This window comes from Phocoena phocoena, chromosome 2 (assembly GCF_963924675.1).
Source record: "Phocoena phocoena chromosome 2, mPhoPho1.1, whole genome shotgun sequence".
Taxonomy (NCBI): Eukaryota; Metazoa; Chordata; class Mammalia; order Artiodactyla; family Phocoenidae; genus Phocoena; species Phocoena phocoena.
In genome coordinates, this window is record NC_089220.1 from 50,247,559 (window position 1) to 50,275,237 (window position 27,679).

General features: G+C 38.4%; 1 protein-coding gene across 4 annotated transcripts; it reads left to right on the plus strand.

The window, feature by feature from the left end:
• Positions 1-845: 845 nt before the first annotated feature.
• POLE2 (DNA polymerase epsilon 2, accessory subunit) lies at positions 846-27,673 on the plus strand. 4 transcript variants are annotated; one of them, XM_065871360.1, is made up of 19 exons: positions 846-913; positions 3,720-3,820; positions 5,036-5,111; positions 7,116-7,193; positions 7,327-7,420; positions 11,351-11,425; positions 13,945-14,028; positions 14,630-14,686; positions 15,108-15,156; positions 15,917-15,989; positions 17,416-17,588; positions 18,135-18,224; positions 18,398-18,452; positions 19,169-19,228; positions 19,316-19,393; positions 21,075-21,183; positions 22,047-22,223; positions 24,253-24,320; positions 27,558-27,673. In XM_065871360.1, exons 1-19 carry the CDS (start codon positions 846-848, stop codon positions 27,574-27,576), a joined length of 1,584 nt encoding a protein of 527 aa, XP_065727432.1. In that variant the 3' UTR covers positions 27,577-27,673. The 4 variants fall into 4 exon arrangements, with proteins under 4 accessions (XP_065727432.1, XP_065727433.1, XP_065727434.1 ...); XM_065871361.1 differs by having other exon boundaries at positions 19,172-19,228; XM_065871362.1 differs by lacking the exon at positions 7,116-7,193.
• Positions 27,674-27,679: the final 6 nt, after the last annotated feature.

Consider the following 27,679-nt stretch of genomic DNA (forward strand, 5'->3'; position numbering starts at 1 on the left):
TCTCATGTTCCCTCCTTTACCATATTTTGCTTTTTGTTGTTGTTGTTATCCGGATACCCTGGAGGTCACCGTGTATCAGTTCTTAGAAACCATCCTCACGTTTTATGAGACGGAGAGTTCACTTATAAGCACTCCACGGTTTTATTTAACTCACTGAAGCAACCGTTTTGAAGCTGGCACATTAACAGCTCACTTGCTGCAATCAGACCGAGTTCAAATCCTGGCTCCCTCACTTACTTACAGAACGTTTCATCTTGAGTGAGCCATCTACCATCTTTGCGTCTTACTCTCCTAATCTGTAAAATGAGGATGTTGAAAAAACAGCACACAACTCATTAGGCTTTAGGAGCAATACGTCAATTAATACGTTAAAACGCTTATGATAGTACATGGTGCATAGGAAGCCCGCAACTTAAATAAAAAGCGGGGTGGGTGAGAATGATGGTGATGTGTAGCCGCTTCGAGTGAATGTCGGGGAAAACCCTGTGGTGACACAAAGCATAAGGGCCCCGGGGTCCAGGAGGAGCCCGACCGGAGTCACGGAAGGTGGAGGGTAGCGATGGGAGTACTAAGTGGCTCAACGAAGCATTTGAGATAGGGAAGCACATTCCCAACCAGACACCAGGGAAAGACGCCCTCGCTCTTCAGTCTCCGAGCAACAGAGCAGTACAGGGTCGTCTTCTAATGCAGCCTACTGCGTGCGGAACTGCAACTCTCCAGGCGGGCGACACCGACGTCTCCGCGCACTGAGGGAGGAGGAGCAGTGGCAGAGAGAACCGGCGCGTCTGGGGCGGGACCAGGACAGGGACGGGGCGGGGCCGCAGCCGTGGCGCCAAAAAGCGAACATGGCGCCAGAGCGGCTGCGGAGTAGGGCGCTCTCTGCCTTCAAGCTGCGCGGCTTGCTGCTCCGGGGGTGAGTCGGCTGGGCACCGAACGGGACAGGAGGGGAGGGCCGGGCCGCCGGCCCTTGAAAAAGTTCTAAGAAGCAAGGGGGACCTGGCGATGCCTTCTTAAGTTCCTCGACATTCGCGTGGAGTCGAAAAGTTTCTCCCGGAAGGGATGAGGGTCTCCTCCTGAACGTACCAGACAGCCGCAGAGGCGGCTGTCGGTGTCGCAGCAGCGGTGTATTAGCACTGTGTTTGGGCGTCCCTCAGCCAGCTTAGTCTCTGCCTCCGCTAATTGGGAATCCTAACAGCGCTGCTCACGTGGTTACGTAGACAGCGAACGAGAGACCTGGGAAAGCCCATTGCATGTCGGTAGCTGTCAGATTATGTTGTACAACCTGTGGGCCTTGCTAGCCTTCCCAATTTTGGATCACGTATTATTCCCGAGAGAGAATTCCTGGAGAGTTAAGAAGTGGGTAATTTAAAGCATGTTCTTAAGTCTTCTGGGTTTTTTTGGTTTGTTTGTTTGTTTAGATTTCCTTTAGAACTTCTGTGCTTCTCTGGCCATATCCGTGTTTTCTGCGACTTGTAGAATGATCCTTTCCAAGATTTTTCTCATTAAATCTGCTTTTTTTATATATAAAGAATACAGTATTTACATATGTAAATACCTGCTGGACGGGATACACTTCTCTGTACCATGTTTTGATTGCTCTTGTGTGTGTAGAGGTTTTTTTGTTTGTTTTTGTAATAAGCTTCATGGGACTTTTACCTTACTTTTGGGTTAGTGGTGAACAAGTGCAAGAGTGGATAAGCTCTAGGAGACAGTAATAAATTTTTTTCAGTTGATTCCCCACATTTTGAAAATACGACCAATTGATCAGTTAGTTTTTCTTTATTTTCACTTAGAATTTGACCTAATATTGAGCTGTCATTCATTAATTCAGTCAGAAATACACTGAAGTCTGTTAGCTGCAAAGTACTGCTGGGGCAAGGGAGTAGGAGAGGGTAAGACAATGCGGAGGTTGGGGGACAGATAATGTATTAATATTTATTGCTGCATAACGAATTACCCCCAAACTTAGAAGTTTAAAACAGCAGGCACTTATATTCTCACATTTTCTGTGGGTCAGGAATTCAGGTAGGCTTAGCTGGGTCCTTAGCTTCAGGGTGTCTCGCAAGGCTGCAGTCCGGATGGGGTCATCTCAGAGTCAGTTGGGCAGGATTTGCTTCCAAGTTCATTCAGTGATTGGCAGGATTCAGTTCATCCAAGATTGTTGGACTGAGGGCTTCAGTCCTTGCTGGCTGTTGGGCCTGCCCAGCATGGCAGCTTACTTCATCAAAGCTAGCAAGAGAGTCTGCTAGTAAATGGAAGTCACAGTCTTTTGTAACCTAAGCAAGAAGGTGGCATCTTGCCGCTTCAAAATTTTTATTTTTAAAACTACAATATAGTAAAATATTCCATCACTTTTGCTATCTTCTATTGTTAGAAGCAAGTCACTAGGTCCAATGCACACTCAAGGGGAGGCGATTGCACAAGGATGTGAATACCAGGAGGTGTGGATTATTAGGGGTCATCTTAGAAGTCTGTCTACCATGGATATTAAATAATTCACAATTATTTAATTTCAATTATGAAAAGGATCTGAGGAAGGAAGTGCTATGATAGCGTATAACCAGGTGTATAAACAGTTCTAGAGGCAAAGAAGGCTTCCTTAAAGAATGGTTGAAAAAAAAAAAGAATGGTTTGAGTTGAATGTTAAAGGATGAGCAGGACTTGACTAGGGGAAGAGTGTGGGGGAAATGACCATATAAAGACCCTGAGACAGGAGAGCACCAGGAAAGCCAGAGACACTGGGTGAGACTAGTGAGATTTGGCGGGAGCCAGATCCTGTATGACTTTGGTCTATGCTAAGAGCTCTCCCAAGATTCACCTAATATGTGTGTGATTTTAGGGACTCAATCAGCAAGTATTTGTGGACCACCTTCAGTGTGCTTAGCACTCTGCCAAAGGATGACACAGTTCCCCTTCTCAAGGAGCATCATCTATAATAAATTGGAGGGATGTGACACCCACACATGAAACAATAAGCAACCCAAGATATAGAAGAGTTAGTGCGATGACTGTAACAATAATATTGATGCAAAGTGTAAAGCTGTGGTCTAAAAATAAAGAATGGCATGGAATTAGCAAATTGTTTAAGTAGACAGTGTTCATTCTGAGTATTATTGGTATTTAAATCAGGAATTCGTGTGATTTTTAAAAATTTTTTCAGCTTTATTGATTTTTGAGGGGTGAGAGGGATTCATGTGATTTTAGTGAGTGTTATTACTTCTATGACTATATTCGAATGTCAAAGTTTTTTCTAGCCTAATTTTTTTCTTATTTTACAGTTGAAAACTGATGAAGTTACTGGAACTTAAGCAAATGCATTATCAAATTAATAAATATGTATTTAAGTGTCTGTTATGTTCACAACATTGAAGCAGACTGAGTTTATTAATGTCAGGTAATAAATAGTACAAGGCTAATGTGATACAGCAGATCTAAGGTATCTATAAGTGAGATTTTTTAAACAATTTCAGAAGGAAGGGGAGATTGCAGCAGGTAGAGCTGGTCTAGGAAGGCTTCCTAGAAGAAGGATGTGATTTGGGGCTTTAAGAACAATTATGTTGGCAGGGGATAGGAGGAAGAATTTGTTCAGAAAGCACAGGAAAGGAGAGTACTGCTTGCAGGGAGGAGTGAGTGGATCTTAATTTCAATGCTAGATTGATGAGTGTTTGCTAGATTTTGGCATGAAACTTTTAGCCTTAATTACCAATCTCTCTTATCAGTGAAGCTATTAAGTACCTCACAGAAGCTCTTCAGTCTATCAATGAAGTAGAGCTTGAAGATGCACTGGAAAAGATCATTGATGCAGTTGAAAAGCAACCCTGTAAGTAACATTTTCTGACAGCTCTTAAATTGTTCATATAGTTCTACATCCTCAGATTTATAGATTTAATTTGAAGTTGAGGATTCAGTATTGAATGTCCCGGTGGTATGAGACATACCCTTGGTAGCACTTCTTGCCAAGGAGTAACCTCTAGTTCTGTTGGAACCTTGGGGCATTCCCAGAGACTCTTACAGTTCTTCCCCTTTGTGAATTCCCCTCTGATTCCTTTATGGTCACTTTTTTCTCTCTGCCTATTACTTTGTCTTACTTAAGTTAGGTACTCTTAAATATTTGAGGGGAAAAAAAAAGTAAGCAAGAATAACTTTCCCTTCCTGCTTCAGCCTTTCTTAAGGGATCTTTTTGTTAAATACTTAGCCTTTTACCATAAGCATGGGCCTACAAAAGAGAAGTGCTCTTCTAGAAAAAAATGTCCAGTTTCTAGAGCACTGAAGGAGAGAAGTGGGTGTGGCTTGCTCTGATACGTTGTTTCTAAAGGCAGACTTTTAAATATACCTTTGCTTTAAAAATTTCCTTACAGTTGGAAATTTAGAAAATGATTACATTTAGAAAATCAGTAAACATTAATTTAAGATGGTATGTGGTATTTTGCCTGAGAACATACCACAGTGATTAAGGGCACCCAGTCTGGAATCAGGCTCGGGTTTGTACTGCTCTCTACTCCTTCCAGTTATGTTAGTGATCTGGTCATTTGACCTTTTGGAGCTGCACTTTCCCCGTCTGTAAGACATGGCTTATGAACAGCAGTCTCATAGGACATCTATCTAATAATGCTTGTGAACGACTGAGCATGGTGCCACACATTTACTAAGGGCTTAATGAGTGGTGGCTGTTATTATTACTGTTACTATCATACCTACTGAAACATAGCAGTTGTGATGCAAAGTTATACTAATGTAACCATATTAAACCTAGGAGCTTACAGAAGCATTGTATACCTGAATGTATATTATTTAACAATATTTAGAAAAGTAAGGCATTTGACTGTGTATTAAGGTATTGTAAGTGTATTTGAGTGTGGAAGATTAAGGTATTTGAAATACGGCTTTTGTTCTAACACTTTTTTCCTCCTAAAATCTATGTAATGAGCATCTTGGGGTTAGTGTTTGCAGATTATTTTCAGGAAAAAAGCTGTGTGTGGAAAGAACTAATTTTTATGCCTGTTTTTAAAATTTAACTTTGAACTTCTCTTTCCAGTGTCATCAAACATGATCGAACGGTCCGTAGTGGAAGCAGCAGTCCAGGAATGCAGTCAGTCAGTAGATGAAACTGTGTATGTGGAAAAATTCACCTTTTCCCCATGTTGGACGTGTTGTTGAGTGGTTATTTTAAATTATTTTCTTGGGGAAATACTCAGTGGTCACCTTTCTACAGTAGTTATTTCTTAGTTTTTTTTTTTTAAGTGATAGCTTACATTATAAACCTCAATATTAAATGACTCATCTTTACTATTTTTATCCTAGAATTTGAGATTTCAGTGTTGCTTGTACCATGACAAACTTTTACCACTTACCCAACTGATTTGATTTAATATTCTATATGCTGCAGGTGGATTGAACTGATTATTCAGAGGTATAATTTACTTTTTTTTCTTTTTTTTTTTTTTTGCGGTATGCGGGCCTCTCACCGCTGCAGCCTCTCCCGTTGCGGAGCACAGGCTCCGGACACGCAGGCTCCGCGGCATGTGGGATCTTCCCGGACCGGGGCAAGAACCCGTGTCCTCTGCATCGGCAGGCGGAGTCTCAACCACTGCGCCACCAGGGGAGCCCTACTTTTTTTTCTTAGGAAAGTGCCGAGTCCTGAAAGTTCAGTGACTTAACTTGGGTCACATGGTGAATGGCAAAGGAGGGTAGAACCTCAGCTTTAGGACTTCTTACCCTGTCTCATGCTGTTAGAGCTTAGGAATTTATGTTGCAGTAATTTTCCTGGGTTTTATCTCCCTGAGATAAACCTCTTTCCTTTCCTCCTTTGAATATGATACTTCTTTCCAAATTCACAGGGTTTAACTGAAAGGAAAACATCTGGGAAAATGGATAGAGATAGTCTTAACTTTGACAGTTTTTTCCTATTTGGGGCAATGGAGATAATTGAAAAGAGTCATTACTCATTTTGGTTAGTAGTTTTAATCTTTTTCTGGTCAGAAGTTATTAGAGCTGCTAAAAAATAGAGAAATTGAGGTATTTAAATTTTATCCTTGCCAACTCATTGTTTAAGATACTGGAGTACTTGCTCCTAAAGCCATCAGTAGAAATTCAAAACGATTATATCAAAATGTAAGGATTATATAATCCTAAAATAGGCATTAAAGTTACCTGTTGTTTCTGTCAAGCTATTCATGTGCTACAGTCAGCCAATATAGAGGTTGAGTAGGGACTGAATGGTAATTGATCTTTGCAACTCCAGTTGTCAGAAAGGCATTATATCATAGCACAAGGGAGAGGCTCTCATTTTTATAGATGAATAAGTAGCATGGTAAGTTAAATAACTTTCCAAGATTGACCCATTAGAAAATCATGGAGCTGTGTCTAGAAGCAGGCTTACTTCAAGTTCACTGGTTCTCTGCTACTCTGTACTAGGTGCTACCAACAGACTAGCATGACATTTTTTTGTCTGTTTTCATTTTGGGAAATAGGTATAATTTTAGGTAAGATTCTTTAGGTTGTAATATTTATGCAGTAGTGCTATGAATTTTTTTTAACCTCATTCAAACATGATTATGATATTAAAAGTATCTGAAGGTAAATTATTTTATGAATTATCCTTCTCTAACACTATAGGTGTCAAGGATATGGGCAGAATTTGGAGGGTTCTTCTTCTGTTTTACATCTTTTCCTGGGTCACTTTTGCATGATATTTTGGATTAAAAAATTGTTTAATACCTTTTAATAATTAATATTAAAAGGTATTAAACCTTTTAATGAATAATACCTTTTAATAATATTGTAGCTTATAAAAATAGTACATATTAGGAGAGATTTCTTTAAGATGTGACTATTTTATATGTAAATGTTCTTTTTCAACAGATAACATTCTTAATTAGAAGTTGATTAAATTTTTTGTTAGCTTGAGAGTAGTGGCAGTGCTTTCTCATCTCTGAGAGGAAAATGCACAGGCTAAAAACTTTACCCCCATATTATTTTTGACACTACAAGAAATTGTGTACATGATCTGTGAAAAGTATGTGTATATGATATAAGGTTATAATGCAAGTTTTCACGTTCACTTGGAATACTTATGTTTTAGTAAATCAGGTCTGTTTTTGTGGGTTGTTTTTCAGAGAACATATTTTCAATATCATAGGAGCATTTGATATCCCACGCCTTGTGTACAATTCAGAAAGAAAAAAATTTCTTCCGTAAGTATGCCATCTATTGATGTTAAGCTAATTTCAAATGCACATTTTTTTTGAAGGTATATAGTCTCCTGTTTCATTTTGATCTACCTTTGTGTATTATGATAGTCATAAATAGGCATTCCTTTTTTCCTAGTTTATTAATGACCAACCACCCTGCACCAAATTTATTTGGAACAGCAAGAGATAAAGCAGAGCTGTTTCGTGAACGATACACAATTTTGCACCAGGTAAGTCGGAGGGGAAAAAAGAGACTGTTTCAGCTTAGGTAAGACTCAGGGATAATTAAAGGATAGACTTTTGTACTTTAACAATCATGATGATGATAAAAATAGTAGCTAACATTTTTTAAATGCTTTTGATAGGCCAAGCATTGTTTATCACTTTACAGACATTACCTCATTTGATCATCATAACATCAGTGTATGTATAAATGCTGTTATTCCCATTTTACAGATGGGGAAACTGAGACCTGGAGAAGTTTAGTCACTAGCCCAGAGGTTACATCTAGTAAGTAGGGACAGGGTTTGTATCCAGTCAGTCTGACTCTGGAGCCCAACCTTTGCCTCCTGTACTATACTACTTTCAAGCAACTTCTAGTCTATGAAGTTAAAGTCATCTGCATAAATAAAATAAGAAGTAGAATTTTATACATGCTATGGAAGAAATGTAATACAAAGAGAATGTTTCTATAGAAAAATCAGAGAAGGCTTCAAGGAAATGTTGGCATTTGACATGGGCCTTGATTGCTCTGATCTTGTGGAAATGGGGAGAAGGTGGTGAACAGTGTGAACAAAGACAGAGCAAGAGGAAAAAGTGGACTCCATGCAGGAAATGATGAGCAATTAGCCTTCTTTGTGTGGAGAGGAAGGCTTGTGAAGAGGAGTAGCATAGGATAAGTTTGGAAAGTCAAGTGGCAACTAAGTCATGGGATTGCCTTGGATGCCACTCTTCGGAGTTGGACTCTGTTCTTTTGGTACAAGGAGCCTTAAAATACCAGAGCAGCTCACTTACAGCAGTTCCCTGAGGACTTTCTCTCTCAGCTGATTTTGGGATGAATTAGAGTATGAGAGAAGACTTACAGGAGTCTGTGGTATTAGTCCTAGAATAAATGATAGCCTGAATGAAGGAAGGTAAGGGGAGCAGAAAGAGGGGACAGTCCTGGCAGTGGAAGCCATAGCTCATGGTGACTGATTGGACATGAAAGAGAAGGGAGAGCGTGAAGACTGAAAGATGATTAGGGTTTTGAGCCTGAGAGAGTGGACGGGTAGAATAATGGTAATTAGGTAATATATAAACAAATAGGAAAAAGAGAATGGGGAAGATGATGGCAGGTTCTGTTTCAAACATTTGAATTAAGGTTGCCAGTAGGATATCAGGTGAGATGTACATCTGGAGCTAAAGAAAGAGATCTGGGTAGAGAGAGATTTAGGAGGCATCTGCCTAGAGTAATAGATGGGACTGCAGGGATGAGCCCCTCCGAGATGATGGAAAAGGGAATGATAGAGTTTGGGGGCTAGGCCAGGGTGGTGTTATATAGCAGAAGCACAGGGAGGTTTCAATGAGGAGAGGGTGGTCAGCAGGAGTAAGCACTGAACAAAGGTTGAGGAGAATGAGCACTGAGGATGTCTTTTCTCTTCTGCCTCCATCGCCTACATAATGTTGCCAGGTTAATCTTCCAGATTAACGCTGATCACGCTATGATTTTGCTCACAAGTCTTTCCAGGAAGTTTACCACCTACTGGATTAAATACAGATCTTCTGGGACTTCCCTGGTGGGCCAGTGGCTAAGACTCCACGCTCCCAATGCAGGAGGTCTGGGTTTGATCCCTGGTCAGGGAACTAGATCCCACATGCTGCAACTAAGAGTTCGCATGCCACAACTAAAAGATCACACATGCCACAACTAAAGATCCTGCATGCCACAGCTAAGACCCAGAGCAGCCAAATAAATAAATATTTTTTAAAAATACAAATCTTCCTGTCACACTTTTTTAGCCTAATCTGTACTTTTCCCTCTGAAAAGTAGAGGAGCCAAAACTGAAACATGGAAATATTGTGTCTGTTTCTTCCACTTCTTCTGTGACTTTGCTTATACTGTTCACTCTCTTGATGCTCTTCCCTCTTATCTCTGCTCTTGAAACCCTCCTAATTCTGGAAGGGCCTTCTCAGATTCCTCCTCTTTTCTGAAGCCCTTCCTGATCTGCAGTTGGATGCAGTCTCTTCCTGCTTTCTAAATTTTTTTAATTAATTAATTAAATTATTTATTTATTTATTTTGGTTGCGTCGGGTCTTAGTTGCGGCACACGGGATCTTCATTGTGGCATGTGGACTTCTTAGTTGCGGCATGCATGTGGGATCTAGTTCCCTAACCAGTGATCGAACCCGGGCCCCCCCTGCATTGGAAGCGTGGAGTTTTACTCACTGGACCACCAGGGAAGTCCTCTTCCTGCTTTCAACCCACTGACCACTCAGTGGGTCTCCTGCCACACTTACTAGGGTTGGCCCTGCCTTGCATTTGGGGTGTGTGTCCCTGTTGTCAGACTGCACACTCCTTGTTTATTTCCTCTGCCACCTTTGGCGTAGTACTTTTCACAGAGAAGATGCTCAGTAAATACCACTTTCTTTTTAAAAATTATGTGTTAAAGCCTCTGATATTATTTGGGGGTATCACTAAACCCTCCCGAGCCTCATTAAAAGGGTTGAATTTTAGTCCATGCATATTTTTATTGCAATTATCTTCCTGAAAGCAAATCTGATATTATCATCCTACTTCAAAATTGTTGTTTTCTATTGTCTATAAGACAGACTTCTTGGTTTGGCATACAAAGTCTGTATTGTTGGGACCCTTTTATTAGAGTTTACAAAAACTCAAACTGGCTAAAACAGAAAAAGGAACTTCTTGGCTTGTGGAGAAGTCTGGAGGTCCAGCTGTGTCACGCATGGCTGGATCAAGGTGCTCACACAATGTCATGAGGCATCTACCTCTTTCCATCTCCCAGCAATTTTAAAAAATTGATCTTACTTTCAAACAAGTTCTCCCTATGAGGTGACTGAGATGGCCACTCACTAGTAGCCTTGGAAACTCTTAGAGAGTTCTTCTTTTCCAATAGTTCTAGCAGCTGTCTCCTATTGGCCAGGCTTCAGGCACTTGCTCAACCCTGAAACAATCATTGGCCAAGGGGGTGGAGTACTTTGATTTGCTAGGCCTTGGTGATCTGTCTGGAGGGGTAAGGGCACCAACCCTACCTAAACTATGTGGACCACAGTGGGGGAGGGACATTTTCCCAAATAGAGGCTCCAACCCATCTCTTGCATTGTCACACGTGCTGCCTTGTGCACTACATGATCCACCTGTACTAAGCTTCACATCACTTCCTGAATACTCCTTTACTCTTTTTTTTTTAAAATTATTTATTTATGGCTATGTTGGGTCTTGGTTTCTGTGCAAGGGCTTTCTCTAGTTGTGGCAAGCGGGGGCCACTCATCGCGGTGCGCGGGCCTCTCCCTATCGTGGCCTCTCTTGTTGCGGAGCATAGGCTCCAGACGCGCAGGCTCAGTAATTGTGGCTCACGGGACCAGTTGCTCAGTGGCATGTGGGATCTTCCCAGACCAGGGTTCGAACCCATGTCCCCTGCATTGGCAGGCAGATTCTCAACCACTGCGCCACCGGGGAAGCCCCTCCTTTACTCTTAATAACTCTTTCTTGTGACACATCCTTTCCTCTGCCTGAAATGTCTTGTCTCAGCCTCCTTTTGTTTCTTACTAGCAAAGTCTTTTTTATCATTTAGGATCTCGGTTTAAATGGCCCCTTCTGCTCAGGGTCCTTTGTTGTATTGTGACCTGTTGACACTTCTTTCTCACTGACCCCTGTGCTCTGAGGTTGACACCTTGGTTTGTTGTCTTCATATCCTCAGCCCAGAGTGCACTACTGCCAGGTACATGATAGACCTTTTTTAAAAAAAAAGTCTTAAAATGATTTTTTAAACAAATTACATTTCTAGATATTTGAATATTAAACTATGTAGATTTTCAAATTTGTTGAGAATAAATAATAGTAACGTTAGTTTAAGGACAGTGCTTTGTCAGGGCACTATTTTAATGAATCTTAGTTTTAAATGTTTGCCTCAGTAATTCATGTGAATCTTTCTTTTTTCTAGAGGACCCACAGACATGAATTATTTACTCCTCCAGTGATAGGTTCTCACCCTGATGAAAGCGGAAGCAAATTCCAGGTTAGAACGTTATCCTAGTTATTTAGGGGGTGTATGTATACAAGTTTAATATTTATTGCTTAATTCTAATTTATTGAATTTTAAATGAAAAATTAACCACTGATAACAGTTTAACTAGCTAACTGACCTGTGCATGCCCACTGTTGGTAAAGTCCATGTCCTGTGTGCTGGGTCTCTGGCCACCAAGACAGAACCCTCATCCTCCTGGTCCATTTGCTGGATGATACATTGGCTTTCTGACCAACCCTCAACACTACCCTTCCTGCCCTCACTCATACTCTGAAATCCTGCTCCTTGCCCAGCCCAGCCCTCTAGTGACCCCCATACACTTGTTCAGCTCAGACATGTTATATCAGTTGGAGTGAAAATTTTACTGAAGGCACTAAGGAAACCACATTTATAGAATGCACAAGAGAGCACAGACAGGCCACAGGGTTGTCTGGGGAGAGGAAGAATGTTTTCTGCTGTGTGTGCTCTTTCTACTGTAATACTTCAGAAAGTGGTTACCAAACAGCACCATCACTTTTGTTCCAGCAACACACCTGGTCACCTGTGGCTTTTTTCCCCCTCCAGCACACAGAGCCCTGCTGGGGGATAGTCCTTAGCTCCTTCTGGCTAGGACCCACCGTTTCTGTGGTGTTCCAAATAGCTTCTGAAGAGGCCCAGCCTCTGCTAAGGTTCATTCAGTCCTCTACCATGTTAGATCAGAATTCATGGTGATGAGCAGTCTGATAGATACTAAAATAATAATACTAGATAATGCTTAAATTAATGTTTGATGGCAGCACCATAAGGAGAAAACATTTATAGAGTTTGATGGTTTCTGCTTTTAACTTTTGTTGGAGAAAAAAATTGTATTAAGTTTTGGAAACTGACATTATTTATATTTCTCTACAAATGACTGTCGATGTGTTTTCTTGAATATATTAGGTTTCCTATGGCAACTCAGATACCCACAACCCAGAGCATTGTTTCACCTCTCCTCTTTGCCAAAGTAACTTTAGGGCTTAGCTAAATAATTTATTGTTCTTGTTATCTTGCCAAGCTGTTTAATTCTGTATCCCTGCTGGTATATTATCTATTTAAACCACCATCTATAGTCCCTATATGGCATTCTTCCTTTGCAAACTGTAAATATGGTATCCTCATGAATACTTTGTTACAGCTTATATTCCTGTGTTGCTTTAATTGATTAATTGCAAATTGCAATATTTTTCCCAGTCTGTAAGTTGTCTTTTTATTCTCTTAACAGTCTTTTTGAAGTACGTAAGTTCTTAATTTTGTTAAAGTCCAACTTATCAATTTTTCTTTTATGGCTCATATTTTTGGTATTGTTTCTAAGAAATCTTTACCTAAGCCAGTTTTTAGAATACATGTCTTACATATCTTTTCTTCAGATTTATCCCTAAGTGTTTCATTTTTAAAAACTGTTTAAAATGAACATTGTATTCCTGTGTTGCTTGAGGTTCATGTTTTTAAAGAGAAACTTCAATATCATATGTTAACAGTGATTATTATGGGATGATGTGATCATGTCCTTTAAGTTGTTTGGTAAATTGTTGTATATATACTATAGATATCTCTACCCATTAAAAAGAATGAAGTATATCTATATATAGTTAAATGAAACAATGTTTAAGATATATTAAACTTAAAAAGTTAAGTTGGGGCTTCCCTGGTGGCGCAGTGGTTGAGAGTCCGCCTGCCGATGCAGGGGACACGGGTTCGTGCCCCGGTCTGGGAAGATCCCACATGCCGCGGAGTGGCTGGGCCCGTGAGCCATGGCTGTTGAGCCTGCGCGTCTGGAGCCTGTGCTCCACAACAGGAGAGGCCACAACAGTGAGAGGCCCATGTACCACAAAAAAAAAAAAAAAAAAAAAAGTTAAGTTGAAGAATAATACAAATAATATGATTTCATCTTTACAATAAAACAAACTGTATGGCTATGTGTTTATAAATTATATATGTGTGTATTAACATATACTTAGGATTATATGTATAGAAAAGGGTCAGAAACGATTTTTTTAAAATAATGCCCTGATTATTACTACCTTTAACTTTCTGATAAAAAATAAGGATCAGATTGAGAATGTAAATAATGACAGCCTTTCAAAATACTAAATAAAAATAGAATATAACTTTTTAAATAGCCCACTAATTTTCAGGTACTGAAGAGGTACTGACCAAATAAAATAAATAAAATTTCTATTCTTTGTTTATATTTTAAAGATAAATATACTTATTATTATTCAAAATAATATGGTATGAAACTTCAGTCATTGGTTAGGGCCTGTGTTGATATGGTGTTTCTTTAGGCACAATTCTTCCAAGCCATCATCAGTTAATATTTCAGCTTTTTGTAGGATAAAATTATATTTTCTAAATTTTATTTGATTTTCTACCGTAAAATAGTTGTAAAATACTAAAATGTGCACTCAAAATTTACTTACTTGTAAAAAGATTAGTTCCTTAAAAGAACATATTTTCAGTCCTTAAGAATTTATTTTGTTTTACTTTAGCTTAAGACAGTAGAAACCCTATTGGGCAGTACAACCAAGATCGGAGATGTGATTATTCTTGGAATGATAACCCAGTTAAAAGAGGTAAGTTGAACTTGATAAGCATCCAACTTTTATTTTCAGCCTTCAGATTAATGAAATGTCAGTTATATACAGGATTTTTACAGAGGGCATGGGAGCGTATTCTTCATTGAAAGTGGCTACCTCAGTCACCAAGTAACCTTTCCTTTTGCATTTGGTTTCCTGAGTAGACATCAGGAAGGAGTGTCTTATACAGGCCACCAGTTTGCATAGCCTGAAATTAGTCCCCCAGTGACCTCTGGTTGAACAGAGAGTACTGGGTTTCTAAACAATCAAAGCTGCAGACCATATCCTGCTCCCTGGGAGTTGTTGTTGGCTCTCTGAGGCCCCTCTTATGGCAGCCAGAGAGTATCCCTCCTGTCATCTCTTGGTTGGCAGTGGTCATTGTCTAGGTACCTATGAGGACTCCGAGTCTCAATTAATTGATTAGTTTGTGGTCACCAGACTAGTAAATGGAAAAGCCTAGACTAGGAGTTACTGATTTTTAAAAAATCCACTGTACCGTCTACTATATTCTGTTGTCAAAATTGTCAGTATTTTAATTCTTTTGTCATAGTAGTCATCTTTACATAAATGTGGACATACTTCTTTTAATTTTTTTTAGGGAAAATTTTTTCTGGAAGATCCTACAGGAACAGTACAACTGGATCTTAGTAAAGCTATATCCTTCACTTTTATTTTTTTAAATCTGTGTTACGTGAGTTGGGGAAATTGATCATATATTATTCTCACATTTACCTATTTGGGTTCTTAGTGTAACTCATACGGTGGTGTAGGAATCTGGAGACATAATCCTAACCAGAGACAAAAAGCCTGTAATTCTCCCTTATTTGGAGAATCGAGACAAATCACTGAGGAAGTTTATAACATGCTAAGAATGGTCTATACTGTCAGTATTAGATCTTAGAAGCAGATATGGGAATATTTAAACCTAAAGTTTTTTAAGCTATGATCTATTCAGAGTTTTAAATGTGAAGTGTTTGAATTTATTATTTGGAAGTCCTGTTGAGCCCAAAATGTATGTTGACTTTATCACCACCTCAAGCATAGAAGTAGAATTATTTTCCTCAATTATTGTGTACCAGTTCCATAGCGGTTTATACACAGAGTCATGCTTTGTCTTAGCAGAGGGTAAGTCAGTATACTTTTTTCCCTCTCCCCCTCATCATTCTACCGTAAAACCCTTTCTACATTGGTTAAAATATGTTAACATGATGTAACTCGGGACAACACTGATTATGAGAGCATACTTTTGACAACATTAAATAACTCTCAGACTCATGGGAGAGGGGTTTGTTTCTGGAGTGATGAAAATATTCTGAAATTAGTGGTGATGGTTGTACAACTTGTGAATATACTAAAAACCACTGAAGTATACACTCTTAAAGGGTTGTATGATATATGAATTATATCTCAATGAAGTTGAAAAAACAGATTGTACATAGAGTCATAAAATGAGACATTTTAAAATCTGTGTACCTTATCTGTCTGTACTCTAACATGTATTGTGAAATAAAAAAAGGGAAAAGTTTTATTTCTAAATCTGTTAGTATTTCATGAATTTTTTGTTTTATAGAACTGAGACTGTCTGGAATTCCCTGACGGTCCAGTGGTTAGGACTTCGCTCTTTCACTGCCATGGCCCCGGGTTCAGTCCTTGGTCAGGGAACTAAGATCCAGCAAGCCGCATGGTGTGGCCAAAAAAAAAAAAAGAGACAGTCTCTGAACCTGACGCTGTTTTGTAGCGCAGTGGGACTGATAAATTCTGTTGTTAGTCGACAGGGGATGAGATGATGGCCTAGTGTTACTGCTTTGTGTTCCATAGTTTTGTCCTTTCAAACAAGAAGGAGAATTGGACAAATGAAAGTGATTTGTTACTTATCTTTTTTCAGGTTGGTTTGAAGATCAGGTGTTTCATGTCAATGCCTTTGGATTTCCACCCACTGAACCCTCTAGTACTACTAGGTATAAAAATGTTTGACTTTAACTCTATAGGAATTTAATAATACTGGCAGTAATGAATGTAAGATAGTATATCATATCTCAGTTATTACAAGTCCTCAGGCTTTGTGTCAGAAGGCGATGAGCAATGGAAAATGTGAGTTAAAGACTGGGCTTTATATGAAACTGAAAACTTCGGGTTGACTCCAGATTGGTTGCAATGGCATCTCTGTACTTTGGGTTTAATGGAAAGACTTCCAGTCTATCGGTCTTATTTATCTATAGGATTGATGAGAAGTTCAACTGAGATAAGATATAGGAAAACACTTAGAAGAATATAATTCCCATGTTAATAGAAAGTTTTTATTTTTGTATTTTACTGAGTGAAAGTTACAAGAGGCAGATTATATAGTTCTTTAATATATGCAAAATCATTATAATATTAGAGTGGTTCCAAAAGGGCCTTCTCTGAGAGGAGTGAGTTCCCTGTCACTCAAGGTATTTGAGCAGAGGCTGAATAATGGTGTAGAAGTTGAAGCTGGTGACCTGTGGGTTGAATGTAGTCTATAGAAATTTCTTTTTTCCTCTTTGAGGTGTTAAAACACGTTTTGAATTAGTTTGCAATATTTAAAAATTAGGAGATTTCTCATAATGGTCTAGATTTCTGAGTTCTCTTGAACAATCAGATCTAGCCATACTTTGTACCTGAATTCTCACCTGGAACATCTATACTGCAGTGATTGCCCACTTTGGGCAGGGTATGTGTGTGCTCCCTCACTCACACCTAGTCAGCCTCAGCTGGCCGCTGCTTTGATATTTAGTATACCTTCCTGGAGCCTGTAAGCATCTGGGGGAATTAAATCTTGAGATTCCATGATGATGGTGATGATTTCAAGAAGAAGTATGAGGATTAAGATTTTAGGCCCAGTATGCCTGTATAAATCAGGTGCCAAGGCCACATTTGCTGGCTGGGAGCCACTGGCAGGCAGCTTTTGCTGTGCATCTTCTCTTCCTGTTGAAGTACATAATCTGGGGGAAAGTGCTGCTCACGCCACAGAGAATACAAGCCCTCATCAAGCCAGCTCACTTTTGTTTTGTTTTGTTTTGTTTTGTTGCGGTACGCAGGCCTCTCACTGTTGTGGCCTCTCCCGTTGCGGGGCACAGGCTCCGGATGCGCAGGCTCAGCGGCCATGGCTCACGGGCCCAGCCGCTCCGCGGCATGTGGGATCTTCCCAGACCGGGGCATGAACCCATGTCCCCTGCATCGGCAGGCAGACTCTCAACCACTGCGCCACCAGGGAAGCCCCAAATAATACATTTTCATGGTCCAATTTACATTGATGGGACAATTACCTCATTAGATAGACAGAAGCTAAATTTGCAGAATATCAGAAAAATATCTCCAATAGAATATAGGATAGAAGGTAATAATTGTGTTATAATTACCTAGGGCATACTATGGAAATATTAATTTTTTTGGAGGGCCTTCTAATACCTCTGTGAAGACCTCTGCAAAACTAAAACAACTAGAGGATGAGAATAAAGATGCCATGTTTGTGTTTATATCTGATGTTTGGTTGGACCAAGTAGAAGTGTTGGAAAAACTTCATACCATGTTTTCTGGTAGGTGTCATTTTTTCTATTCTTTTTTGAACTCTAATGATAATTCATGTCTTAAAACTAAATTCTTAAAAAAAATGTATCTTTTTGAGTAGTCTAGTTTTTAAAAGACGTTGATTCAGTGGTGAAATATTTTAAATGAATTCATCTTAAAGACTTACATTTTTACGTTTGAAAAATAACTGTGTGTGTGTCTGTCTGTCTGTGTATTCATGATAAATGAGAATTTGTCCTAAGAATAGTACAAGAGTGGAGGACAGCTTAGGCTTTGGAATTTGACAGAACTGGGTTTAAGCTGCAGCCTAATACCTTGGGCAGGTTACTTAATCTCTCTGTTTACAGAGATGTTGTGAGGATTAATCAAGCCATTGCAGGGCCTGGCACAAAATAAGTGCTCAATAAATGGGCACTATTATTACTATTTTTTATAATAATGTTATGAAGTTATTACTTTTAAAATAGTATGGTTTTATTATTTAAAAACTCATGGTTAAAAGATTTTAATATGATTTCTATACTCCATATGTTCATTTCTTCTTTCATTTTTAGGTTATTCACCAGCACCTCCAACCTGCTTTATTCTGTGTGGCAATTTTTCATCTGTACCCTATGGAAAAAATCAGGTTCAAGCTTTGAAAGGTATTGAGGATCTGTTTAATAAGTGTTTCTACATTTGTATAAACTAAATTGATAAGAAATAATCTATAATATTTTAATTTCATTCAAAATATGTAGAGTTCTAGCTAATAAAATAAAATTTGATTTATGTATATCATATGCAAATTAAATTCAATATCCCTTTAAAATTTTAGATTCCCTAAAGACTTTGGCAGATATAATATGTGAATACCCAAATATTCACCAAAGGTAATGATTTCTATATTTTTTATTTAAAGTGTTATTTAAGAAACACAAAAAATGAATCCTAAGTTAAGAAATGGATAGAAGAAAAAGTTGAGAAAATTAGTACAGTTAAGAGATAAAATTAACCTTCTATCATGATAATGTATGTTACACTCTAGTAGAGATTTATAATGAAAAGTATTGAAAGGATGAGTGATAATTTCCACCATATTCCAAATTTCTTGGTGACATTACTCTAAGGGTCTAGAGCTACACTCTTCAATATGATAGTCACTGGCCACGTGCATCTCTTTAAATTTAAACTATTTAAGGGAATTCCCTGGCAGTCCAGTGGTTAGGACTCAGTGCTTTCACTGCAGGCGAGTGGGGGTGGGGTGTAGTGACCGGGTTCCATCCCTGGTTGGGGAACTAAAACAATACCATAAGCTGCAGGGCGTGGCCAAAAATAAAAAAATAAAATAAATAAAAATAAAATTCAGTCACTCTGGCCACAGTTCAAGCACTCAATAATTGGACAGTACCAGTCTAGAACATTTCTATCATTGCAAAAAGATCTATTAGACAGTATTGGTCTGGAGCCTTTTAGTAGTTCATTTATTAAAATGCATGAAATTTAATTTTTAAAAATTTGTAATTTAATTAAAGGCAATAATTTGGTTTTGGACTACGGGATAGTGGTGCAATATTTTTAGAATGAATTATGTTGCATTTTGCTACAGTAGTCGATTTGTGTTTGTACCTGGTCCAGCGGATCCTGGATTTGGTTCCATCTTACCAAGGTAAGTTTTATTCAGATATTTGCAACAGTAAAGAAAATTCTGTAAAATTTAAAAATGTATACTATATCACATAAATTGTTTTTATAGGCCACCATTTGCTGAAAGCATCACTAATGAATTCAGACAAAGAGTACCATTTTCAGTTTTTACTACTAATCCTTGCAGGTAAATATTAGTATTTTTGTGTTGTGGTTTTTTCCTTTCATTTAACAATTAACCTATTTCTTGGGAATTCCCTGGTGGTCCAGTGGCTAGGACTCTGCGCTTCCACAGCAGGGGGCGTGGGTGCGATCCCTGGTTGGGGAACTAAGATCTCGCATGCCATGGGTGGTGTGGCCAAAGACATACAAAAACAAAAAGTGGGAAAAAAATTAACCTGTTTCTTAAAATTTGTCTCTGAATTTTGATTGTTATGGGATAAAAATGAAAAAATTTCTTTCTATTTTAGGTTTCTCAAAACTTTAAAAATGTTTTAACTGTATTTAAATAATTCACTAACACTGAATTTAGAAGCTTAAATAATGGATGGAGATTTAAAAATAGATATTCCAATTACACATCCTTTAAGAAAAGTTACAATGGAAAACTGAAAGGATTACACATTTACTGTATGTGCTACTCACTGTGACCATAGGCTCTTACTGAGGGAATGCCCTCAGTCATTGTTTCTCCTCTCTTTTCTACCTACATTCACTCCTTCAGTGACTTTTCCAGTCCAAGGGCTTTAATTACCCTTTGTGTATTGACAACTCCCACATTGATATCTCCAGCTCAAACCTTCTACCAGAGTTTACACTTACGTATCTGGTTGCGTACTCATCATCTCCCCTTAGATGTCTAATAGACAACTTCAGATTGACCTTCTGATCTTCTTCCCTCGTCAGTCCCCAACCCTGTTCCGTAGCTTTCCTCATCGTAGTTCCTGATGCCTTTATCCTTCCAGTAGTTCAGACCAACCTTTGGGATTCTTCCTCACATGCAAGCTTTTAGGAAGTCCTTCAAAAATTTGAAGAAGGACTTCAAAATATATCCATAATCTGGCCACCTCCCCCTCTACAACCCTCTACCATCTTCTTTAGCCTTGATCACTGTCATAGCCTCCTCATTGTTCTCTAGCTTCTAACCCTGCTCCTCTGTAGTCTGTCCTTAACAATGTCAGAGTGATCCTTTAAACCGTAAGTCATGTCACATCCACCCTACTGATTCAGAAAGATGGGCCCCTCATGTTATTCCGTAACAGCCCATATCCTTTGCAATGGTAGTCATGGCCTGCATGATCTGACCCCCAGTTTCCTCTGTGATTTCCTCTCCGACTTTCTTCTCCTCCTCATTTATTCCAGCCATTCCAGCTCCTTTGGTTCTTCAAATGTGCCAGGCATGTTTCATCTTAGGGCCTCTGCTCTGCCTGTTCCCTCTGCCTGCAGTGTTCTTCCTCTGCATGTCTGCTTGACTCTCTCACCTCCTTCAAGTCTGTGCTCAGATCAAACTTCATTATGAGCCCTACCTGTTCCAATACTCCTATTTACTACTCCAGCTTTCTAGACTTTCCCTTCCCCTAAATGATTCCTGTTAGCCTTTTTCTTTTTGCCATACACTTAATCATCTTCCAACATACTGTGTAATTATTGTATCTGTTGTTTATTCTCATTCCTAGAATAGTGCCAGACACATATTAAGAGCTCAATAAATTACTGTCAAATGAATGGTTGAATAGATTCTGGTTGCATTTTTTCTGTGGTGAACAATGGGAAGTGGGAATGGCTTTGTACTATAAAACATCTTGCCTTTAAAGTTACCTCATATTTTGTTCTGAGGAAGTCACATTCAACTACTGTTTTTATTTCAGAATTCAGTATTGTACACAAGAAATTATTGTCTTTCGTGAAGACTTAGTGAATAAAATGTGCAGAAACTGTGTCCGTTTTCCCAGTAGCAATTTGGATATTCCTAATCATGTAAGTTGTGTCTTCTTTATTAAGGTATCTTAATTACACGTGGATTTATATAAATTTATATAAATTTTGGATTTATATAAATTTTGTTAAGCCACTTAATCACTTGCCCTTTTGTTGTTTTTATTTATAGTTCAAAATAATTTCAGCACACTTTTGTCAGTAAGGTAATTTTTGTTCCTAAATCAGTGTTTCTCAATTTTCTTATTGACATATCCCCTAATGGGCAGAAGAAAGCCCCGAAGTAGCAGGAAATTTCTTTGGAGGTTCCTGTTTTGCCTTTAGAACTCATAAATCTTACATTGTACTTCAATATATATATATTTGTTTAAATAAAATGTTTATGTTTATTAAGTATTTCCTATGATTTGCCCATATCAGGAGGATGTGTAGTGTTTATCTTGTAGCTTCAAGATTCCCAGTTGTCAATCACTGTTTACATGTACCCTCATTTGGAAGTATGGAAGTAGATCATACAGAGCATTTTTAGTATGTATTTTATAACATTTAAAGTGTATGTAGGCTAAGTATATATTCTTGGCATTACTCAAGCTGTGGAGTTATTTTTAGATGAACAGAATTAGTAAATTAGTTTATTATACAGCTAAAAATACAATTGCTCCAAAATGACTATTTGGGGGAGTAGCTTTTATGGTGTTGAATGAAAACTCATAAATTTCTCCTAATATACAGGGTAGTTGATTTCATTTTATATCAGTTTTCCCAAGGTTTTGTAATTCAGTTTTCCCAACTGTTTCTCAAATTTTCTAAGTCACTTTGGTAATTACTATTTAATTTGAAATTCTTTGTTGCTCTTTTAGCTTTTGCAAATGCACTGAAGTTTGTTTTGTGTCATTCTTTTGTAGTTTGTAAAGACTATCTTATCCCAAGGACACCTGACTCCTCTCCCTCTTTATGTCTGCCCGGTGTATTGGGCGTATGACTATACTCTGAGAGTGTACCCTGTGCCTGACCTACTTGTCATCGCAGACAAATACGATCCTTTTACTTTGACCAATACTGAATGCCTCTGCATAAACCCTGTAAGAACGTAGTTAACATTATGTAGTCATAATTTGTCAAGATTAGACTGTTACTTCTTTAAATTTAAAATATATGTTTAATCAATTACTGTTAGAGTTAAAATATACTATAAATGAAACACTGAATTAATTTGGTATAAACAGGAAGTTCTTAAACTTTCAAAAGAGTATGTGACTATAAAGTAACGTGACTTTTTTCTTAAAAAAGAAAAAAAATGCACCAAAGCTTATAAATCCAGATGAGTATTTTCCCCTTCAAAGTAACTTGCCTTGAGAGTCCTTGGGATTCCTTTCTGCAAATTACTTTCAGAGCATGTATTCCGTCCCCTTTAAACATATTAATGGTACTTGTCCTTTGAGGATTTTTTGTTGTTGTTGTTACTGTTGTTCTTGGAAATTGTCCAAGTCCCAAAAATCTAAGACTGATAAATGTGGAAATTTCTACTGGGACACAGTTTAATATTTCATTTTTATGCAGAACCTTGAAATTGCTTCAGAATCTTCAAGTTGCTTCTGAATTTCTATAAAAGTATGATTGACTTTTTGAACTTGGGGACTAAATGCTGCATAATGTTGCTTTTTATGTCAAATATCTTCACTAGTGATTTTTTTTTTTTTTTTGCGATACGCGGGCCTCTCACTGTTGTGGCCTCTCCCGTTGCGGAGCAAAGGCTCCGGACGTGCAGGCTCAGCGGCCACGGCTCATGGGCCCAGGCGCTCCGCAGCATGTGGGATCTTCCCGGACCGGGGCACGAGCCTGTGTCCCCTGCATCGGCAGGCGGACTCTCAACCACTGCGCCACCAGGGAAGCCCTTCACTAGTGATTTTTAATCTGTATGTTTCCTTGATTCTTGTGAATTTTAAACTTTAGTACTTTTTTATTTCGCCTAGGTCATTTCTAGAAACATCATCCCTTACTGCTTTTCTCACACACACATTTATTTTGTCTGGCTTCTGCAACCACAGAACTATTGACATTTTGGACCAGATAATTCTTTGTTTTGGGGCACCATCCTGTGCATTGCAGGGTGTTTAGCAGCATCCCTGACCTCCATCCACTAGATGCCTGTAGCAGCCCCCCGTTGTAACTATCAGAAATGTCCTCAGATACTTGCCAAATGTCTCCTAGGAGACAAAAATTGTCCCTGGTTGGGAACTACTGCTCTAAGGATGAGCACAGTCAGCTGATTTGGTTTCATTGTTTGAAATTTGTGGCCCTAATTTTTGTAGAATCTTTATTCACATTTCAATATTCTTGTCACAATGAGGCTATTTCCATATTTAAATTGAACTCTGGGCATTCTCGTAGTTAACGCTCTATTTGAAACCACTTTATTTCTGAATTTTTCCACTTTTTCATACTGTAAATGAGTAAACAACCAGTTCCTACACCATCATTATATCTTTTTAACCTTATTTATACCTTTTGGGCAAGCCCAAAACTTGGTTTTGACATTGCTTCATCCTTTCTTGATACTTATTCCCATTAATGAATGCCTGCAATGGGCCAGACATTGAGCTAGTTCCAGGGACACAAAGACTGAAAAGACAGAGTGTGCTCAGTAACTTTAGAGTTTAGTAATGGACAGACAACTGTATGTGTGACTACTGCTCAGTTGTTTTGGGGGCACAATGGCAGGGCATCAAACCCAGATTTTTACTGGGGACAGGGGCAGGAAAGACTTCTCGAACATGATGTTCGAGTGTCTTATATGCTTATTTAGCATCACCCAGTACTGTTTATTTCTTATACTAAGTAGAACCCCTCCTAAGCATTTCTAGTCACATTTGTTAGCATAACTGTTCTAGCCAACTTGACTTTTTGCTTCAAGTGGAGATATTTTATAGTAATATTTTATATTTATATTTTATAGTAATATTTTAAAGAGCATACAAAAATTTGTCTCATTACTTTATAGTCACATCTTGTAACTTCATTTTTAAGTTAGGAGCAAGGAGTTTGATTTTAAAAATAGGGATTCTTTGTTAAAAGTTGAGTATTCACTTATGGGCATTTTTCTCTCCAAAGGGCTCTTTTCCAAGAAGTGGATTTTCATTCAAAGTTTTTTATCCTTCCAGTAAGATAGTAGAAGATAGGTAAGTGTGCCCTCAGAAACAGCAAGAAACGGCTGTCTCTTGGTGTAATATTGCTAAAATTCAGATGTTCTGTAGGTGTGCTGAAGTTTTTAAAAGTCTACAGTAGCTCATTGGAAATGTTCTAGGCTGAACTTACTGTGTTCATGCGGGGAGACACAGAATTGTGTGTACTTGATGGCACATTTGTATGAAATAGACCAAGAACTGTTTTCTGAGGGAAATCTCAGACTGGCTGTAGAGGTGGGCTAGCTCTTTTACAGGCAGCCTCCTGATGATGTTATTATTCCAAGAGGTAAGCCTTGCCGTCCACATGGTTGGTTCTCAAAACCTAGGTAATCTACCTTAAATTGGCAGCAAAGAATGTTAGGGGAGCTGGGTTGAGTGTGGTGATGGTGAGGGGTTGGAGTTGGGGGAGGTCTTGGGGGAAAAAATAATCACCTGGTAGGTAGTGATTTTCAGAGGGTGTCCTGTAGACCACGTGCATCAGAATCCTCTGGGGTCCTTGTTAAAAATGTTAAGTTCCAGGATCCCACCCCAAACTTATCAAATGTCTCTCTCCAGTTGTAGGGCCCAGAAATCTGCATTTTTAACAGTTTCCCTTAGATTCAGGCATCCTAACGTGTGATTTCTTGGTTAATTATATTTTGTTTCCCACCTCCAGTTAAGAACAGTAACCAAATACCTCCAGGTTCTCAGAGAATATAATCTTGAACACCCAACCCAATTGTCTTTTTTTTACTTTTTGTAATTAACATCTTTATTTAAATAAAAACACAAGTACATGATAAAATTTTCAAATAATGCTTAAAAGTATAAAATTGAAAAGGAAAAAGTAGCTCCATTTCCTAACTCTGAAACCATGATTAACAGCTTCTTATATATATTTCTTGAAAAAAAATTTCTGCATTATTTTTGCTGCTCAGTATTCATGGACGATTAAAGTCCGTTCACTTTGGGATATTCTAAATTTTATACTTGGATTCACGCATTTGACGTGTATTTGAATCTTACTGTATTCCAGGCACTGCTTAGTTTTTGGAATATAACCAGACAGATACTCTTATTAAAGTCACTGAGGGGCTTCCCTGGTGGCACAGTGGTTGAGGGTCCGCCTGCCGATGCAGGGGACGCGGGTTCGTGCCCCGGTCCGGGAAGATCCCACATGCCACGGAGCGGCTGGGCCCGTGAGCCATGGCCGCTGAGCCTGCGCGTCCGGAGCCTGTGCTCCGCAACGGGAGAGGCCACAACAGTGAGAGGCCCACGTACCGCAAAAAAAAAAAAAAAAGTGTCACCGATATTCTAGCCTCTATTCCATAAGCTGAACATGTGTTTGACTTCACCTAGCCCACAATGAATCTTTAAACAAATTTGCTTTTGACTTGGAATGCCTTTAGGTAAAGGCAACGCTCTTACCAGTCTCAACCACTCGCTGTTGTTGACAGTGATTTTGTGACCCCAGGATTAGGTCACCTCTGGAGCATATTTTGTCCACCTTTTTAAAATTTTTTTCTTGGCCACGTCATTCAGCTTGTAGGATCTTAGTTCCCCAACCAGGGATTGAACCCAGGCCCTCGGCAGTGAAAGCGCAGAGTCCTAACCACTGGACCACCAGGGAATTCCCTATTTTGTCCGTCTTTAGATTGACTTTTACTGAACTGAGATTTGGTATAAATTCACAGACATCTAAAACATTCTGCTATGAAAACCAATAGTGGGCACTTTCAACAGATCTCAGGACAAGAGAAATCTATGTCTGTCCCAAGCAACTGTTTATTTTCATCTTGGGGAGACTGTAAATCTACTAATAGACTCCCTTTGTGTTAGCTGCCAGGAAGCACAGCCAAACGTGCAGCCCACCTCTACAGCAGCAGAGGAATTACTAGCATAAATGTTGGCTGTGGCTCTGGCTTCCTCCTCTTTTCTGATCTGTATTTTTCTCTTACCTGAATTTCCTGATTTCCTTACTTTTATCTTTTTATTATATTTATCTTGCCAAACCAGTTAATAGTCTTTTTTTAATGAGCTGGGAGATAAGCAAATAAACCACAATAGGAAATTAACCGATTTATTATGACAGCACAAGACACTTGTTACATTTCTTGTAATGTTCCCTGATTGCCATGCAGAATTGTTAACCTAAGTACAGTGCTTAGAATCTAATCACTGTATACAGACTTCTATGACAGTTCTAACACACTGCTTTAGTCACTTATGTGCCTGTCCCTCTTAAAAGTTTCTAGAACAGTCCTTGACTTGCAGTTGACGTTCACTGTTGAGTTGAAATAGTTGGTCCCTTTATCATCTGTGGAGTCAGATGCTGAAAACCCTTGACATAATTTCCAAACTATAATTTAGTAGTGATAATTTGAGGAATTTTTTCATTGCTGGATCAAACAAGTTGATGTCTTTTTTTTGTTTTTTTCTTTTTTGAGAGAGAAAAAATTTTCACGATATAGTGAAATAATTTGGTTTTACTGCTACTTAGTTTCTCCTAAAAAGAATTTTTTTCTTAGAATATTTGTGAAATCATATTGTAGAGTTAACCACAGAAATGTAGCCAAAGTAGATAAGGTTTAACCCTGTTTCAACATGTGCTCTCAAATACAGTTGTTTTATTTAAAAACACAATGTTGGTGATGTAGGGGAGAAACATCCATTCTCACACAGAGCTGGTCAGAATAAAAAACTTTTTTTTAAGACCTCAACTGCATATATCAGCAATTCCATTTCTAGGAATTTATCCTACAGGTATACTTGGGTTTATGCATAAAATTGGGTACAGCTGTTTTTATTGTAGTTTTTATAAAATTGCAAAACAAATAGCTTTAAATGTGTATCTATTTAAAAGTTATTTGGAACTTTTCTAATTTATATTAAGTTTCAAAGCCATAGAGGAAGGGATTAGTTAAAAATTATAAATATGTGTTTATTACTAATTGAAAAAAAGGGGTAGAATAGTGTTCATTGTATTCTACCACTTGTGTGTTTTTAAAGCATTTACCCCCACACACATGCTTGTATATGATTAGACAATCTTTATAAGGATATATACTGTTGCTTCTGGAGAGCAGAAATAGAGTGTGAGACAGACTTATTTTTCACTGTGTCCCCTTTTGAATTTGGAACAATATGCATGTATTGACCTATTTTTAAAATTAACTAAAACTAAATATTAAGAAATGTACAATAACTTAGGTTTCCCAAATGTTTAATTTTATGAATATTTTCTTTTTTCAGCAAACTCCAAGGGTTTTGAGATTCTTAAAGACCATCTGAAGAAACAGAATTCATCAATTTTCTGCTTAATTTTATGTAATTTTGATATTGTTACAATAAAATTATGGTAAACTTTAGGATGT

Excerpts from the sequence above, each read along its gene's own strand:
- POLE2 (XM_065871360.1), top strand. The coding sequence starts at position 846 with ATGGCGCCAGAGCGGCTGCGGAGTAGGGCGCTCTCTGCCTTCAAGCTG. Across the intron at positions 7,421-11,350 it reads GATACACAATTTTGCACCAG|AGGACCCACAGACATGAATT; the intron begins GTAAGTCGGAGG and ends TCTTTTTTCTAG. Across the intron at positions 11,426-13,944 it reads AAAGCGGAAGCAAATTCCAG|CTTAAGACAGTAGAAACCCT; the intron begins GTTAGAACGTTA and ends GTTTTACTTTAG.